The 15,514-nt window shown below is 56.3% G+C and overlaps 2 protein-coding genes across 2 annotated transcripts; both read right to left on the bottom strand.

Moving 5' to 3' along the window:
• Positions 1-499: 499 nt before the first annotated feature.
• Positions 500-3,755, bottom strand: PHYSODRAFT_339130 (hypothetical protein; the record flags this gene model as incomplete). Its single annotated transcript, XM_009537037.1, has 2 exons — positions 500-3,416; positions 3,493-3,755. The coding sequence occupies 2 exons, from the start codon at positions 3,753-3,755 to the stop codon at positions 500-502; spliced, it is 3,180 nt and encodes a 1,059-aa protein (XP_009535332.1).
• A 9,812-nt stretch (positions 3,756-13,567) lies between these two features.
• On the bottom strand, positions 13,568-15,411 carry PHYSODRAFT_355870 (hypothetical protein). The gene has a single exon (XM_009537036.1). The coding sequence runs from the start codon at positions 15,372-15,374 to the stop codon at positions 13,725-13,727; it is 1,650 nt and encodes a 549-aa protein (XP_009535331.1). The 5' UTR covers positions 15,375-15,411; the 3' UTR covers positions 13,568-13,724.
• Between the last annotated feature and the right edge of the window lie 103 nt (positions 15,412-15,514).

Raw genomic sequence — 15,514 nt, 5'->3', positions numbered from 1 at the left:
AGTGCTCGCTGCGATTGCTCGTGGCATCGGTCCCCGTGCTGCCTATACCGTTTTCCATATTAAACTCCAAACCCGGTCATTTTAATAAAATCTGATGCAAACCCGGCACTTCATGCATATATTTTTGAAACCAATTTGGTAAAAGTATGAGTGTGCATAGGATACTTGGGGGCGGTGCTGAGAAGCTAAGATACAACATTTTCCGAAGCAATGCCCCACTAGCAACCGGGGTGGGATCCCGTCGGCATGTTGTTGGAGCGAAAAAATCCGATGGATGTCGCTTGAGTGGCAGATAAACTATCTATCACAGGTATACATGCTTGATTAAAGGGTATGCAAAATAATAGGTAATTTGACTTAATCTCGACCGGATGGGTCAACATAGCAGCATAATTTGCTTAGATCGCAGACTATCCAGTATAACAGGTATTCTAGCTATAAACATCAGCAGCGCTCAAACCCATATTTAGCAGGTATTTGATGTGAGAATAATGGCACCTCAGTGGCCTTCACCCATGGACTCTGGATAAAATCCAGAGAACACCTTCTCCACGAACTGCGGGGCAACTTTCCGGACACGTTGAGCGATCGGCTTCGCGTCGCCCACGTCGATGTCACAGGTGACGCCTCGGGCTGCTGGGGGAAGTGCATTGCCCTTGCCGATCAGCAAGTGATTCCTATGCCAGACCTTTTTTCGCAGCCGATCGATCTCCTCCGGGGTGTTGAACTCCAGATCTCCCACCTTGATATGATCGATCTTCACTTCATCCGTCGTCGAGATCGCGATTTCAGGAAGCACAGCTAATTCACCTTCGACATCTTCTGCTGACAGATCCCCGCCCTCGTGGTAATGGACCTGATCGTCAGCACCAACGTCTCGATCTGGTTCGGACGTAACAAGATCGCCCCGATTTGAAGTGGGTTTGGGCTCCATTTCCAGATGATCAACTCCAACGATCGATGAGTCTTCAGCCACTTGCGGCAGTCGTTCAGATGCTGGAACACCGTCGACTGCTGTATCGTCACTTGATTTCGCCGCTTTGCGGTGTTCGCTGACGCGAGGCCGACTTCGATCGCGATCATGCTCCGAGATCTCGGTCGTCACTTCTCCATCAGCTGGCGTGAACCATTCTTCCGGTCTGAGTTGCTTCCAATAGCCCCGCGTTTCTCCAGACTGGAGATCCAAGGGCACTTCGGCGTCAGAACGGCTGAAGTCGTCCGATCGATGTAGACTTAAGACCTTGGCGGTAGATTTCGCATGCAGATCACATGTATTACCGCGTAGATCAGTCCGTCCACTTACTCGATCTACCGTGTTGTTGTTCACGAATGCATAGATGCAGTACCTAGAACGCTCGGCTCGTACCGGATTCCAACCCGGCGAGCGTCCTAGTTTAACATCTTCTCGTCGATCGCGGGCAACATGCCAGCGTGCTTCACACCATTGACGGATCTGGTTGTTGAATTCCTCCATCGGGCACTTGCCCATCTCGTGTAGTTCACCACATCCACGGCACACAAACAGGCAGCGATCCGTCGGATGACCTCTCTTGCCACACTTCTCGCACCTCAAACGTCTCCAACAATCGAGATCGGTGTGTTTCCGCGATCCACAATGTGAGCAGCGGTTTGATCGCTCCGAGCCGTCAGGTGAAGATAGCGATCGTGGATCCGATCGAGGTGGGTCATGGTTGATCTGCGCTTGGTTGCTTCGATCCGGCTTCGTCGCGTCGCCCCCAGCGTTGCGGGACTTGTCCTCGGCCGACGCTAGGTAAACGCGACGTAGATCACCCTCTGAGTCCGATCCGTCTGATCCCGTGTCCGATCCAGACTCCTGGCTCGCGATCTGCACTGCACGCACTGCCCGGTTGGTTGCAGCAGCTGGTGCTGAGGTCAGAACCTTCTGAAGATACTTCGATTCAAAGGCAGATCGCTTCTGTCTGCTCTTCGCGCGCTCTCGAGCGCGCAGGACTTCCTCCAGATCTTCTGCGTCCGCAAGCCGGAGTATAGTGAGCCGATCGGCCAGGTCCGGATCGCCCAGCGTCTCGATAAAGTGTTCGACATGTTCTCGGCGGGCCTTGGAATCTCCGTCCTTGATCTTCAATTTCGCACACAGAGCCGCCACATTCAGTCGATAGAGGTACTCCAACGGCGATTCATATGATCTCTTGCGAGAATGGTAATACTGCCAAGCGGCCGATACTCCCAGGCCACAATACTGGATCTGGAAACTCCGGAGTAGATCGCTCCACTTGTTCCGCGTCGATCGGCCCAGCTGGCGGTACCAGTTCTTCGCCGGGCCCGTCAGTTGATCAGCGAAGGTCAGGCACTTCTCTTCGTCCGTAGCCTGATCTCGCAGGGACGCCGATTTCACCTTGCTGGTCCACGATCGGGCGCGGTCTTCGTCCTGATCCTTGCCACTGAACTCCTTAAGATCGGGCATCGCCGAAATCCGCGCACGCTGGATTAAGGAGGACCCAGTGGATCCTGAGGCAGCGGTGACCACCGCAGCAGGGGCCGAACTCGGTAGATCAATGTCGTCCAGATCGTATTCCCACTGAGAGGGATCTTGATCCGGCGATCCGGCTGATTCCATCTCCACGTCCCGCGATCCAACGTTGTCGTCGACCACTGGAGTAGGTGTTGCCACCGTGGCCTGTTGTTCCTTCAGAAATCGAGCCATCGCAGCCTGAAAGTAAGAATCCAGTCTGTTATTCGACGCATCTGATCCGGTAGCACTGGTGGTCCGATCGGTCGACTTGGGTTTCTGCTTCCGAGGTCCTGATCGCATGCGTTCCTGACGTTGATTCCGTGATCGTGCGTCCAACATCACAGATCCTGAAGGGCCGAGGGGCATCCGTTGAGGTTCGGACGACGTATCCGATACATGTTCCGCTGCGAAGACATAAGGAGACGACGGTCGGTACCCAGTGGACTCCATCCGCGGCGACGACGCGGGAGCTGGCGACACTAGCACTGGCACCTTCAGGTCCGGACTGTCCGCGATCACGTCGACCAAAGGTCTCAACTTGTCGACCAATGTCTGGATCACAGTCTGGATCACATCGAGATCTTGATCGAAAAGGCCGTTCGCTTCATAGGCGCCAGCCACGAAACCGGCTTCCTTCAACAGCCCGAGCAGGTTCTTCACCGCCATCAGCTTGTTGTCCGTCACTCGGGGGGCCGAGATCGGGCCCTTCGGGTCGTCGATCTGCTCTGGCCGCAAGATCACCATGACAGGATCTTGACGCAAGAAGTCTCGCAGTTCCTTCAAGTGATACTGACGATCCAGGTCAGCCTCGGACCAGTCGAGCGCCGACGGTCTGGGATCTTCGTCGTCCAAGCCTGGCGCTTTCGGCTTCTTCCTCACGATCTCGTCCTTGTCCGCGATCGCGTCCAGGTAGTCCGGATCGAGCCTGATCGGCGAGTCGGCGAACGCGTATCGGTCCGATCCCGCCTTAGTTTGTTTTGTTAGTGAATCTCGGTTTGCACCAAGATCCACCGGGGTCCCCGAAGGGACCTGGGGAGGATGTTGAGGTTTGTCCTCTAGATCTGTCTCCAGATCGCCCTCGATTTCGTCGAAAGAAGTCCTCCGAGCACTCTGTCAATCCGCGGGTCTTGTTTTGTTCAGCAGCGTCTTCGTTGATCCGAATATCCGTCGACGCCTCTTCCCCTGGTTCTTTCTTCACTTGCGCATCTTCTACGGACTTACGGTGAAATCCGGAGTCCCCAAGAGATCCGGGCACGCGCACCATTGTGGTGTAGCGGGATCGGCCAAAATCTGGTTAAGCCCTGACCGAGCTTCCCACCAGCGCCCAGACACCGACTAACGGAGGGGGCCCCCCAACGATCTGTGATCGGCTGAACTTGTTCTCACCTTGTGTACCCGTCGGCGGGCTGGATCCGCTCTCTCGGGGCTCCAAAGATGCAGCACTTGGTGAAGATCGAATGTCTTGGCGTGACGCGGGGATAGTTTGTGGAGCAGCGCGGTAGTCTTCGCTCTGCGTCCGAGTATACGCTCCGATCGAGGGTTGTTCGCTGCGATCGGTCGGTCTGGAGTAGATCCAAGGCCTGTAGTTGCCTTTCCGGGTGTGTTCCTTCCTTTCTTGAGTTGTTTGCCGCTTCCTATTGCGGGATCGAAGTTGATCGAGAGGAGAAATGATCGCCGGCCAAGCACTAATATCCGGTCGATCGAGGAGTTGCACACAAAAGATAGCTCACTAGAGTAGGTCAAGCTGGCCAATGTATTAATCCAGTCTTAACCGTACCGCTAGTTCACTACCCAAAGTGGCGACGCTGCCGAGGCCAATGTAGTCCCTGGACTTGGAGACTTGAGGGGACTTGTGGCCTTTGGTGCAAATTCTGCTCTGATTTATGTTTAGCTGGTGTCTCCCTACCGCTGCCATCTCATCTACCATCCTACAACTAAACATCCACTGGATTCTTGTCGTGACTTCGTCCTCCATGTGCATCCCATCGCGGTCGATCCCCGATCCACGATCATCCCACGATCGGCTCCCGATACACGATCGACTCCCGATTGGCGATCGGCGATCAACTCTCGATCGACGACTTGTGCCGGTTGCCGTACACCGCCGATCCATCGTCTTCCGTCTTCGGCCGTCCTCGATCTGCGAGATCTGTCGTCGATCGGGACTTGGGTCGGCCTCGAATCACGCCACGGTTCGAACGCGATCATCCCCAATCCGGCTTGCCACATGTCCTGCCTTACGCGCCGGCGTCATCGGGCCACTTGAGATCTCCCGAAGAACTCCCTCTGATCCATAGATCTTCGCTGCCTGTCTCTCGATCGCTGACCCCCATACTTCCAGTCGATCGGCCCTGCCGCCTTTCTCGGCGAACAATTCTTATTCAGCACTTCTCCACAAGGACGCTCGACCAAGAACGTTCCGCTCGAGACATGGCGACCAAGCGCGCCGAAGTCCTCCGGGGCAGTGGGAACTATTTCCACGGGTAGTACATCATGCGCATGACGCTGGCCCGGAAGGGGCTGCTCGCGCATGTGGAGGTCGTCAAGGCGGAGAACGAGATCACGGATGCGTGGCTAGTGAACGACGCGAAGGCGTTGGGCATTATCGCGCAGGGTGTGGAGCTCCAGCACCAGACGAAGATCCGTTCCACGACGCGTGCCATGCAGGCGTGGAACACTCTGAGGGAGTGCTACAACCGTACCACGCTCCACAACCGTGTCGCTATGACGAGGCGTCTGCATGAGTTCAAGATGGATGCTGGAACGTCGATGGCCAAGCATCTGGACGCGTTCGACGAGCTGATCGTTAGGCTGCAGACGATGGGAGAACCGGTCGACGAGGCACGGCAGCTCGTGGTGCTGCTGAGCAGCCTACCGTCCGAGTACGAACTGATCGCGTCCATCCTGGAGAACGCCAAGGATGTCACGTTGAACGACGTGAAGGAGAAGCTGCTGAAGGAGTTTGAACGGCTCGAGAAGATGGATTCCACTACGGAGAAAGCGTTCCGCGCCAACGGGAACGCTGGACGGTTCAAGGGCGGTCGTGGGAACGGTCGCAAGGGGAACGGTCCGAAGAAGAACGGTGCCTTCCAGGGCAAGTGCTTTCAGTGCGATTAGGTGGGCCGCATGAAGCGGGACTGCTCGGGCAAGAATGGTAGCGCTGGGAACGACACCGTGTTCGCCGTGGGTGAGGAACGCCTCGCCGGGTGGCTGATCGATAGCGGGGCGTCATCCCACATGACCCCGCATCGTGATGACCTCTTTGAAATGGATGGAATGGTCACTGGCATGCAGGTGACCATCGCCGACGGAAAGCAGCTGCGGGTCGTCGGGCGAGGAACGGTCAAGCTGACCGGGATGGACGGGAAACGCATCACAATGAAGGACGTGCTGTACATTCCGGGACTCGACAGACGGTTGCTGTCGGTGGGGAAGCTTGCGGAACGCGGTCTGAGCGTTGAGTTCCAGCGTTCCTCGTGTGTCATATGGGGGACCGCCGGCGCGGTCGCGATGGGCAAGAAGATTGGCAAGGCCATGTGCTCGACTGCGAGCAGGAGTCGGCACGGTTCGTGGAATACGCCGGGGCTGACAGTCAGTGGGAGCTTTGGCACGCTCGCATGTGGCACCCGAGCGAGAACGGTATGGCCAAGACTCAGTGTGCTACGAACGGTTTGCCAACCGTGGGGCGTAGCGTCAAGACTTTGTGCGGCGGATTCATGAAGGGGAAGCAGACTGTGGCATCATTCCTGGCACGGTCGACGACGAAGACATCGCGTGTGTTGGAACTAGTCCACACGGATGTGATGGGGCCGATGAGAACGGTCTCCAAGGGTGGGGCGAAGTACGTGCTCACGTTCGTGGACGACTACTCGAGGTATGTCGTGGCGTACTTCATGACGAAGAAGAGCGAAGTGGCCGACAAGCTGAAGGAGTTCAAGGCGTTGTACGAGAACCAATGGGGAGAACGCTTGAAGTGCCTGCGCTCGGACAATGGAACGGAGTTCGTGAACAAGACGGTCACGGATCTCTGTCGCCGGAACGGTATCATGCATCAGCGAACGGTGACCTACAGCCCCCAGCAGAACGGAGTGGCGGAACGCATGAACCGGACGATCGTGAAGAAGGCACGCAGCATGTTACACTACAAGGGCGTGTCGACGGAATGGTGTGCGGAGGCTGTGAGCACGGCGGTGTACCTGATCAACCGTTCCACGATCACGGAACGCTCGGATGTGACGCCGTACGAGGTCATCCTCAAGGTGAAGCCACGGATGGATCACCTGCGCGTGTTCGGCTCACCGGGGTACGCTCACATTGACGATGCGAAGAGGACGAAGCTCGAGCCCAAGACCTTTAGGTGCATGTTCCTCGGGTATGCGGAGAACGCTAATGGGTACCGTGTATACGACATGGATGCGTCCAAGGTTAAGGTGTCACGGTCGGTCAAGCTGGACGAGCGCGAGGTGGGCGGAATCTATCACCGCAGCATGGAACGGTCATCCATGTGACCAAGGACGGAGATGTGCCAACCGTTCCTATCGAGGTGGAACGCCAACCGGTCGAGGACGAACCCATGGAAGCTGTTGAGGAACCCGTTCCAGACGTCGAGATGAATGAGGCTGAGCCAGAGCAGGAGGTACTGCGGCCGCCGGCACCGGAACGCCCAGCTGCGACTGGATTGGAGTTGACTGCGTACCGGCCTCCACCTCAAGCGTTCCAGGACGACCACCTGGCGTTCCACCCCGAACCGGAACAGACAAGAAGATCCCGTGAACCGGTGTTTCTTTTGGGGGACGGTGACGATGACGATGGCGAGGAACGCAAGTCGGAAAAGAGTGATGGGCTGGCGTCCCCGAAGCGACCCAGGATCGACGAGGACGGTCTCATTCGGAGGCTGTACTGGCGTACGTGGCCAGGATCGACGATGGAATGGATGTTCCGGCAACGTATGCGCAGGCCATTACTAGCGAAAACGCAGATGCCTGGCGGGATGCAATGGACACGGAGTTGCTCTCGCACGAACGGAACGGAACGTGGACGCTGGTACGACGTGGAACGCATACGCGTACGATTGGTAGCCGGTGGGTGTTTGCCAAGAAGCGTGACGAGAACGGTCGCGTGATCCGGTACAAGGCACGGTTGGTTGCGAAGGGTTTCAAGCAGAAGTACGGTGTCAACGTTTTCGAGACGTACTCTCCGGTCGCGAACATGAATTCGATCCGGGTCGTGCTGGCCGTGTGCGTCGCAGACGCATACGTGATGGAGCAGTTGGGCGCGGACACAGCGTTCCTGAACAGTGAGCTGACGGACCGTGTGTACATGGAGGTGTCATTTGGTATTGAGAACGCTGCGAACTACATGTGCCAGCTGATCAAGGCTATCTACGGCCTGAAGCAGGCGGCCAGTGCGTGGAACAAGACCATCCACCGTGTGTTCTTGGGGAACGGTTTCAAGAGCTGCGGGGAGGATCAGTGTGTCTACGTCAAGCGTTCCAGGAACGGTTTCATCTACGTGTTCCTGTACGTCGACGACATGATTATCGCTGCGAAGACGAGTGGTGAGGTTCGTGAGGTGAAGAACGCGTTCAAGATGAAGGCGCTCGGCACGGCGAAGTTCATCTTGGGTATGGAGATTGACCACAACAAGAACGATGGAACGCTCATGACCAAGCAGACGAGATACATTGACGACGTGGTGGAACGGTTCGGTCAACGGTACGCTAAGCCTGTGGACAACCCGTGCACGTCGGGCCTGAAGCTGACCAAGACGCAGTCGCCCGGAACGGATGAAGAGCGTACTGAGATGAAGTCACGGCCGTACCGTTCCCTGATCGGATGTCTGCTGTACATCACGACATGCACCAGACCGGACATCGCGTACGTGGTGACCCAGTTGTCGCGATTCCTGGAGAACCCCGGTCTGCTGCATTGGCGAGCTGCCATTCGCGTGCTGCGCTACTTGAAGACGACCCGGGAGTACGGTATCGTGTACCAATATGGCGACGACAGCATCAGGGTTGAAGCGTTCACGGACGCCGATTGGGGAAGCAACTTTGACGACAGGCGTTCCGTATCAGGCGTCATGGTGATGATCGGGAACGATCCCGTGGTGTTCAAGTCCAAGTTCCAGAGAACGGTTGCACTCAGCTCTGCGGAAGCTGAGTACATGGCATTGAGTCTATGTGTGCAGGAGGTGCTCTGGACGCGTGCAATGCTGAAGTACATGGGCAAGGAACAAGTGGACGCGACGCAGCTGTGGGAAGACAACCAAGGAGCGATCGCGCTGGTCCAGAACGCTGGGTACCACGCCAGGACGAAGCACGTGGACATTCGACACCACTTCATCCGCGAGAACGTGGAACGCGGAACGGTCAAGGTGGACTACGTCGAGACGAAGCAGCAACTGGCGGACATGCTGACGAAGGCGCTCGGGACGAAGTCGCTCAAGCACTTGCGGAACGCCAGCGGGATCAAGGAGAAGGTCACCGTACCGTAGTGGTGAGTGGGAGTGTTAAAGTGCATCGCTAAGTACGGTTCCGTTCCGTACCTTAACCGTTGGCACGGTTCACCCAGAACCGTCCTGGAACGCTTTCTATTGGCTAATCTTCAGGTTGGTCAACTTGGTTGGTTCGACGGTGTAGCAAGCGGTGATTGCATAAGCAGACACGAGAGGACAACAAGAAGGAGAAGAGGGGAGTAGAGTTGAGAAGGACAAGTAGGACAACTTTGGTAACCTTTATCAACTCACTTCGGCATTTGCCATCAACAACACAAGCGTTCCTCAATAGCCTGCATGAATTTTACAACCTTCCACTCTCTATTGGTCCCACCCTGACGAATCTGACGGGGCCGCCTGTACATGAATTCCGATTACTATTCGTAACTAAACCCAGTACATGTATTGTGCTCTGCATCCATTTTGCCCTTCTATTTCGTGCACTAGTTAGTGTTCGTACTTAGGAATAAATTCATAGAGGCATTGAATGCGAGTTGATCAAATCGTGTTTCGGAGCCGATTTGGCTCGGAAATGGCACTTTCTAAAAGTGCCAAAGCGATGCTTACTCGTGTTGGATGTGCTAAATCATGCACGAGTTGGTCTGTGCACTCTACCTGGTGCAGATTGACCATCCACGATTTACAGCAATTCGTACTCGGGTACGATTTATAGATAAGTCGTGCTCGCTAAGTCGTACGAAGTGCCAAAAAGTCTGCAAAGCACAATACAGCGTGCATGTACTTAAGTATGATGAGACTCAGATTTTCGGGCCCCACACGTCGTCAGCACTCCGATGTGGCTTGAGTAAGCACTGTTTTGGCGATCCATTCCCCAATTCCCAAGGAACAGCAACAACCGCCATCACCACGCGCCTAACAATGAAGCTCGTCACCGGAGTTCTCCTTGCTGCCGTCGTGGTCGTCGGCACCTGCGCCGCATCGGAGCACACCACCATTGACACCTCCAAGGCTAGCCCTGACATCGGACTCCGCGGACCCTCCTCGGCCGACAATGACCTTCAGTTGTTCCCCGGGGAGACAGGCTATCACACGCCCCGTCCGCCCCCCCCCCCCCCACCACCACCACCACGCCGGATCCTCCAGCACCTCTTACGTGACTCCAATGCCGAGTCCTGTCCATTATGAGACTCGGATTCCTGCTCACCGCAAGTAGTCGTGCGACCTTCGGACACTCTAAATACAGGATTCTGCTCCTGGTTATGATACTGTCGTCTATTAGTATTTATCACCGCTGTATCCATGTGGTACAGGTGGCCCCGTTAGATTCGGCAGGGTGGGACCAATAGAGAGTGGAAGGTTGTAAAATTCATGCAGGTTTCACAAAGATGCAAATGTACTGAGTTACTACAACTTGAGCTTAGTTGAGGATGCGGCGCATGCATGATCGAGCTTACTATCCCTGAATGCCTCCAACAATTCCTGATAGTCTCCTGCGTAACTCCGTCCCAAGCACGGATGCCTACTCCACAGCTATCAGAATCGATATCTTCACCTGAGGCTTCCCATGCATGCACACAGCACCGAACTACTATATGTAATGTGCATCGTAGTGAAACGGTCTACTCGAGTTCTGTCCACTTGGCCCCGCGAACAGCATACGCGGTCCCGCTGCTCTGTCAGCAGCGACTGTCCTCCGAAGCTTGAACTTCTCCACTGCAATTGTCAAGGCCGACATGCGTTCCTTCATGCCCAATGTACCGATGAGCACCCCAGCGGCGCTGTGTTTGGCGACATGACGTCGTCATCCCCGAGTCAGTCGTATCTGGATCTCTACCACTGCGATTTTCTTGGTCCTGCCGCGCCGTGGGTGCACCATTGGAGGACCACCCCGTCGGGGCCAGCTTCATGTAGCGCAGGCCACTTTGACTTACAGTATGCTCTCGCGCGTCACTACGAGTACTGTGGAGGGCGTGCGCACTCAGCACGCCCGTCGATCTGGTGACCTGCCAGGATCGCACGCAGCCTATAGAGGCAATGACTACCAGTTGGGACCACGGCGTCACCCGTGGGCTGCTTTCTAATGGGAAACGGCGCAATGACTCCACGCATGAAAGCCACCGTGGACCCCCCACAGGTCCCGCCTTCCGGCGGACGGTCTAAGACCGCCGCAATACACCACCGCATGCAGTAGCGCAGAAATCCAGCTTGGTTTGTGGTGTCACCCCCGAGCCGCCCGGCTGTGGCATGCAAGCACGCCGGCCAGGTGCATGCCGTCCGCTAGAGCCCCGGCCGGCAAGTTCTCGCAGTCGATAATACTACTAAAAACCGCACTTACACTTTCAACGTGTTAAAGGCTTTGACTCAGGCATTGGACACTGTGAAAGTCCCTCCACGGCGCACGCTACGCCGCCGGAGGTGCAAGCCTCCTAGAAAATAAACAGCTTAAGCCGCTTGAATTCAGCCACACTACTTGGGTTCGAAGTTTGGAGATCATGCACATGCGATCAGTCCACCAGTTTTGAAACAGATTTTCTACTACTACATGTACTACTGTAGAGGCGGGGCTCTCGAGAATATTTTTTTGAAAACTCCATTATTTTCCGAGCGGAGGCGGTAGTTCATCTTGAAGGCGCCCTGGGGAGAGCCGGGCTCCTGGGCTCTTGTGTGAACCCAAAAAGTCGCGAGCTCGGGCTCCTGGGCTCTTGAGTTCAATAGATTAAGTGAAAGGAGCCCTCCAGAACTGTGAGCCTTTGTTAAGGGCTCCCCCCTCACCTGTGTTAAGTATCTCGCTGATGATTGGCCGTCATTGAAGTATCTCCAGGTTCTAACCTGAAAAGGCATAGGAAAGAGGGCTTCTCCTTGAGGGGAAGGAAGGACGATCAGCGACGCTGGGGTGGCCTCGGAGTGGCTGTACACATATGAGCGGCGCGAGATCTTCTAGTGTGGTGATCTGTGAGCTCGATCTTCTAGCTTGGCGCATCGATCACGCGAAGTTGCTCGCCTTAAGTCTAGGTAAAATTGGCCAATCAGATATTACTATGAAGAGCCCGTCTTAGGTTTGAAGCTAAATTTGGGGAGCCCCCAATGGGGAGCCCGAACCAGGCTCCTTGATCTCGTACTACCTCCGTTCGGAAATAAAAGGCAGTTTCAAACTATTTCCGATTTCGCAAGTTTTATATCCTCCTCAAGAAGATACCTTGCTAAACAAATGTGTATCCGTTCGCATCATTTTGAAAAGGGATGGGTGGAGTGATTCGAATCTCCCGCCGTTCACTTCGAGCGAGAGCAACAAGCTGCTGGACGATCTTCGAGGGCCCTCAACTTAAGGCTCATGGCCCCCAAGGCTAGCCTGCGCGCGAAGACCCCCCGTGACGACATGATTGGGTGAACTTGTGCGAAACGCTCGTGTGCTAACGTTCGTGCTCTGTGCGTATTCATGCCCAGCATGTTCGCAGGTCGAGGGAGACTACAAGGCAGCAGGTGAGCGCACAGCGTATGTAGCTCAGCATTCGTGGAGCGCGCATCTAGACATCAGGAAGGCAATCATGCAACGGTAGTGAACGCGCTTGTCAGGCTGAGCATCAAGTAGATCCTGCGAAGCTCTGCTCGCTTGAACGTTGCTAGAGGCGGAACAAGTACGCTGTGCAGCTACCGGTAGCGGTGGAACATGCACCCCGCCGCTGCTGTTATTGTCTCATCATGCATGGCGAAGCGCTATGCGGTGGCCGTGATGCGCACCTCGCGTTTGCCTCGTGGCTACCTATTCAGATTCAAAATTTGGTCGTGCTCTAATTGAGCTCTCTTTGCACAGCTTATAATCATAAAAAAACGAGGCGGAGCTATGCGCAATTTTTTTTAAAACTGCCCTTATTTTCCGAACGGAGGTAGTACTTACCATGAGGGAGCCCATTTTGTGCGACTTTTGGCTCTCGAATGAGGGGGAGCCCACTTTTGAAGTTGACGGGCTCGGGCTCGTAGAAGCCTTCTACAAGAAGGTGTGGATCTCGGTAAGATGAAGCGCGTGGTACAGTATTGTGCCTTTCTGCCAAAACGCCCTCCGATTTGAGGTCCTACGTAGGAGTCTTACTCCTACGTAAGACCTCATAAAAGTTAGTACCAAGGCCAGTAAAACCGTGCATAAACAATAACTGAATGTAAACTGAGCGAATTGTTTGCGAAGGGAGGCCAACAAATGAGCGTGTGCAGTACCATTATACATGTAGGCTACAGGCTGTAGCACATGTATCCGTACGTAGCTCCACGCTGGCATGGTGACCTAGCTGGAGTCTCCGCCTGTACGAGTGTGGCCAAACTGTGCATTTGCCACAGATGCTGTCAGGCACACTGACGTGATCTAGTCCTACGAAGGGCTCGTTAGTCCTGCGAAGGCCCGAATGGCCAGCATAACATGGCCATTCGTCCTTATTTCCAAAAAGGTACCCTTTAGATGAAGACGGAGCTCCTACGTAGGACTTCCGTAATCCGATGCAGGGCTAACAGCAAATCCTAGGTTTAACCCTACCCTCTCCTTCTTAAGACCACCTTTTTGAGGTCAGATTGGCCAAAGTTTCTGAAAGGCACAATACTGCAAAGAGAAGTTCGCAGCAAGCCAAGTCAACTAACAAAAGCTAATTGTGTTTTGTATTGTCTGAATACAGATGAAATACAGAACAAAAGGCACTGATAAAGATGCCGTCGTAATTACAAAGCGGCTCTGGGTCATCGTTACGAACGTCCGGGAGCCTTCACCCACCACAACCCTGGGGGCTGATAGCGCTTAGTGCTTCGAGCTGGCGACGCAGCCGTACACACCCGTGTCCAGCTTCGAGCAGTAGGCACCCTCGGGGCAGTCGCCGTTGCTCACCTGGGCCACACACACGTTGTCGGAGTCGATGCAGCCATCGTGGTCCCAGCCCACAACGCCAATCGTCTGCTCGCTGCCGCTGCAGCCAGCCCAGCTCGAGGTCTCGTTAGCCGGAGCACCATCCTTGCAGCCGAAGACGCCAGTGTCGAGCCACTCGCAGTGAGCACCCGTGGGGCAGTCGCCGTTGACGTTGGCGACGCACACATTGCCTGAGGTAACGCAACCATCCGCGCTCCATCCAGCGACGCCGATGCTCTCCTGGCCGCTGGGGCACGTCACACCCTTCTCGTGCGACTTGTGGTGGTGGTGACGGTGGTGACGCTTGGAGCTGGCCACGCAGCCGTACACGCCGGTGTCGAGCAGCGAGCAGTAGGCACCCTCGGGGCAGTCACCGTTGCTTACCTGAGCAACACATACGTTGCTCGACGAGATGCAGCCATCGTGGTCCCAGCCCACAACGCCAATAGTCTGCTCGCTGCCACTGCAACCAGCCCAGCTCGAGGCCTCCGGGGCGCCGTCCTTGCATCCGTACACACCAGTGTCGAGCCACGCGCAGTGGGCACCAGTAGGGCAGTCACCGTTCGTGTTGGCAACACACACGTTGCCGGAGGTGACACAGCCGTCCGCGCTCCAGCCAGCGACGGCGATACTCTCCTGGCCACTGGGGCACGTCGCATCCTTCTGGTGCGACTTGTGCTTGTGGTGACGCTTGGAGCTGGCCACACAGCCGTACACACCCGTATCGAGCAGCGAGCAGTAGGCGCCCTCAGGGCAGTCACCGTTGCTCACCTGGGCCACACACACGTTGTCGGAGTCGATGCAGCCATCGTGGTCCCAGCCCACAACGCCAATAGTCTGCTCGCTGCCGCTGCAGCCAGCCGCGCTCGACGTCTCGTTGTTGGCGGGGGCGCCGTCCGCGCAGCCGTAGACGCCAGTGTCGAGCCACTCGCAGTGAGCACCCGTGGGGCAGTCGCCGTTGACGTTGGCGACGCACACATTGCCTGAGGTAACGCAACCATCCGCGCTCCATCCAGCGACGCCGATGCTCTCCTGGCCGCTGGGGCACGTAGTGCTCGACTTGTGGTGCGACTTGTGGTGGCGCTTCTTGGACGTGGCCACGCAGCCGTACACACCCGTCTCCAGCTTCTGGCACGCAGAGCCCGACGGGCAGTCGCCGTTGCTCACCTGAGCGACACAAACATTGCTCGAGGAGATGCAGCCGTCGTGCGTCCAGCCCACGACGCCGATGGTCTGCTCGTTGCTCGCGCAGCCGGCCCAGCTCGAGGACTCGGGGGCGCCGTCCGCGCAGCCGTAGACGCCAGTGTCCAGCCACTCGCAGTGGGCGCCCGAGGGGCAGGCGCCGTTGGTGTTGGCCACACACACGTTGCCCGAGACGACACATCCGTCAGCGCTCCAGCCAGCGACGGCGATGCTCTCCTGGCCGCTGGGGCACGTCACCTTGGAGTGCACGCGCACGCGCAGGTGGGCGGCGCTCTCAGCGCGCGTCTGGGCGACGGCCAGCGCCGCGGCGGCGGCAAAGGCGGCGGTCTTGGCTCCCAGCATCTTGGTCGGCGGAGTATCAACTTGAGCGGCACCAGGCAAATCAAGCAGTGAGCGGCGGATACTTTTTGCCCGCCGCGAGCGCACAAGTGTACCCATGCAAGTGGTACTTTTCAGCCCACGATCCCCTAATCGCAGGTGAT

The sequence above is a fragment of the Phytophthora sojae genome (assembly GCF_000149755.1).
Source record: "Phytophthora sojae unplaced genomic scaffold PHYSOscaffold_10, whole genome shotgun sequence".
Taxonomy (NCBI): Eukaryota; Oomycota; class Peronosporomycetes; order Peronosporales; family Peronosporaceae; genus Phytophthora; species Phytophthora sojae.
The sequence above is the reverse complement of the archived record's forward strand: the minus strand, read 5'-3'. Positions and strand labels throughout refer to the sequence as shown.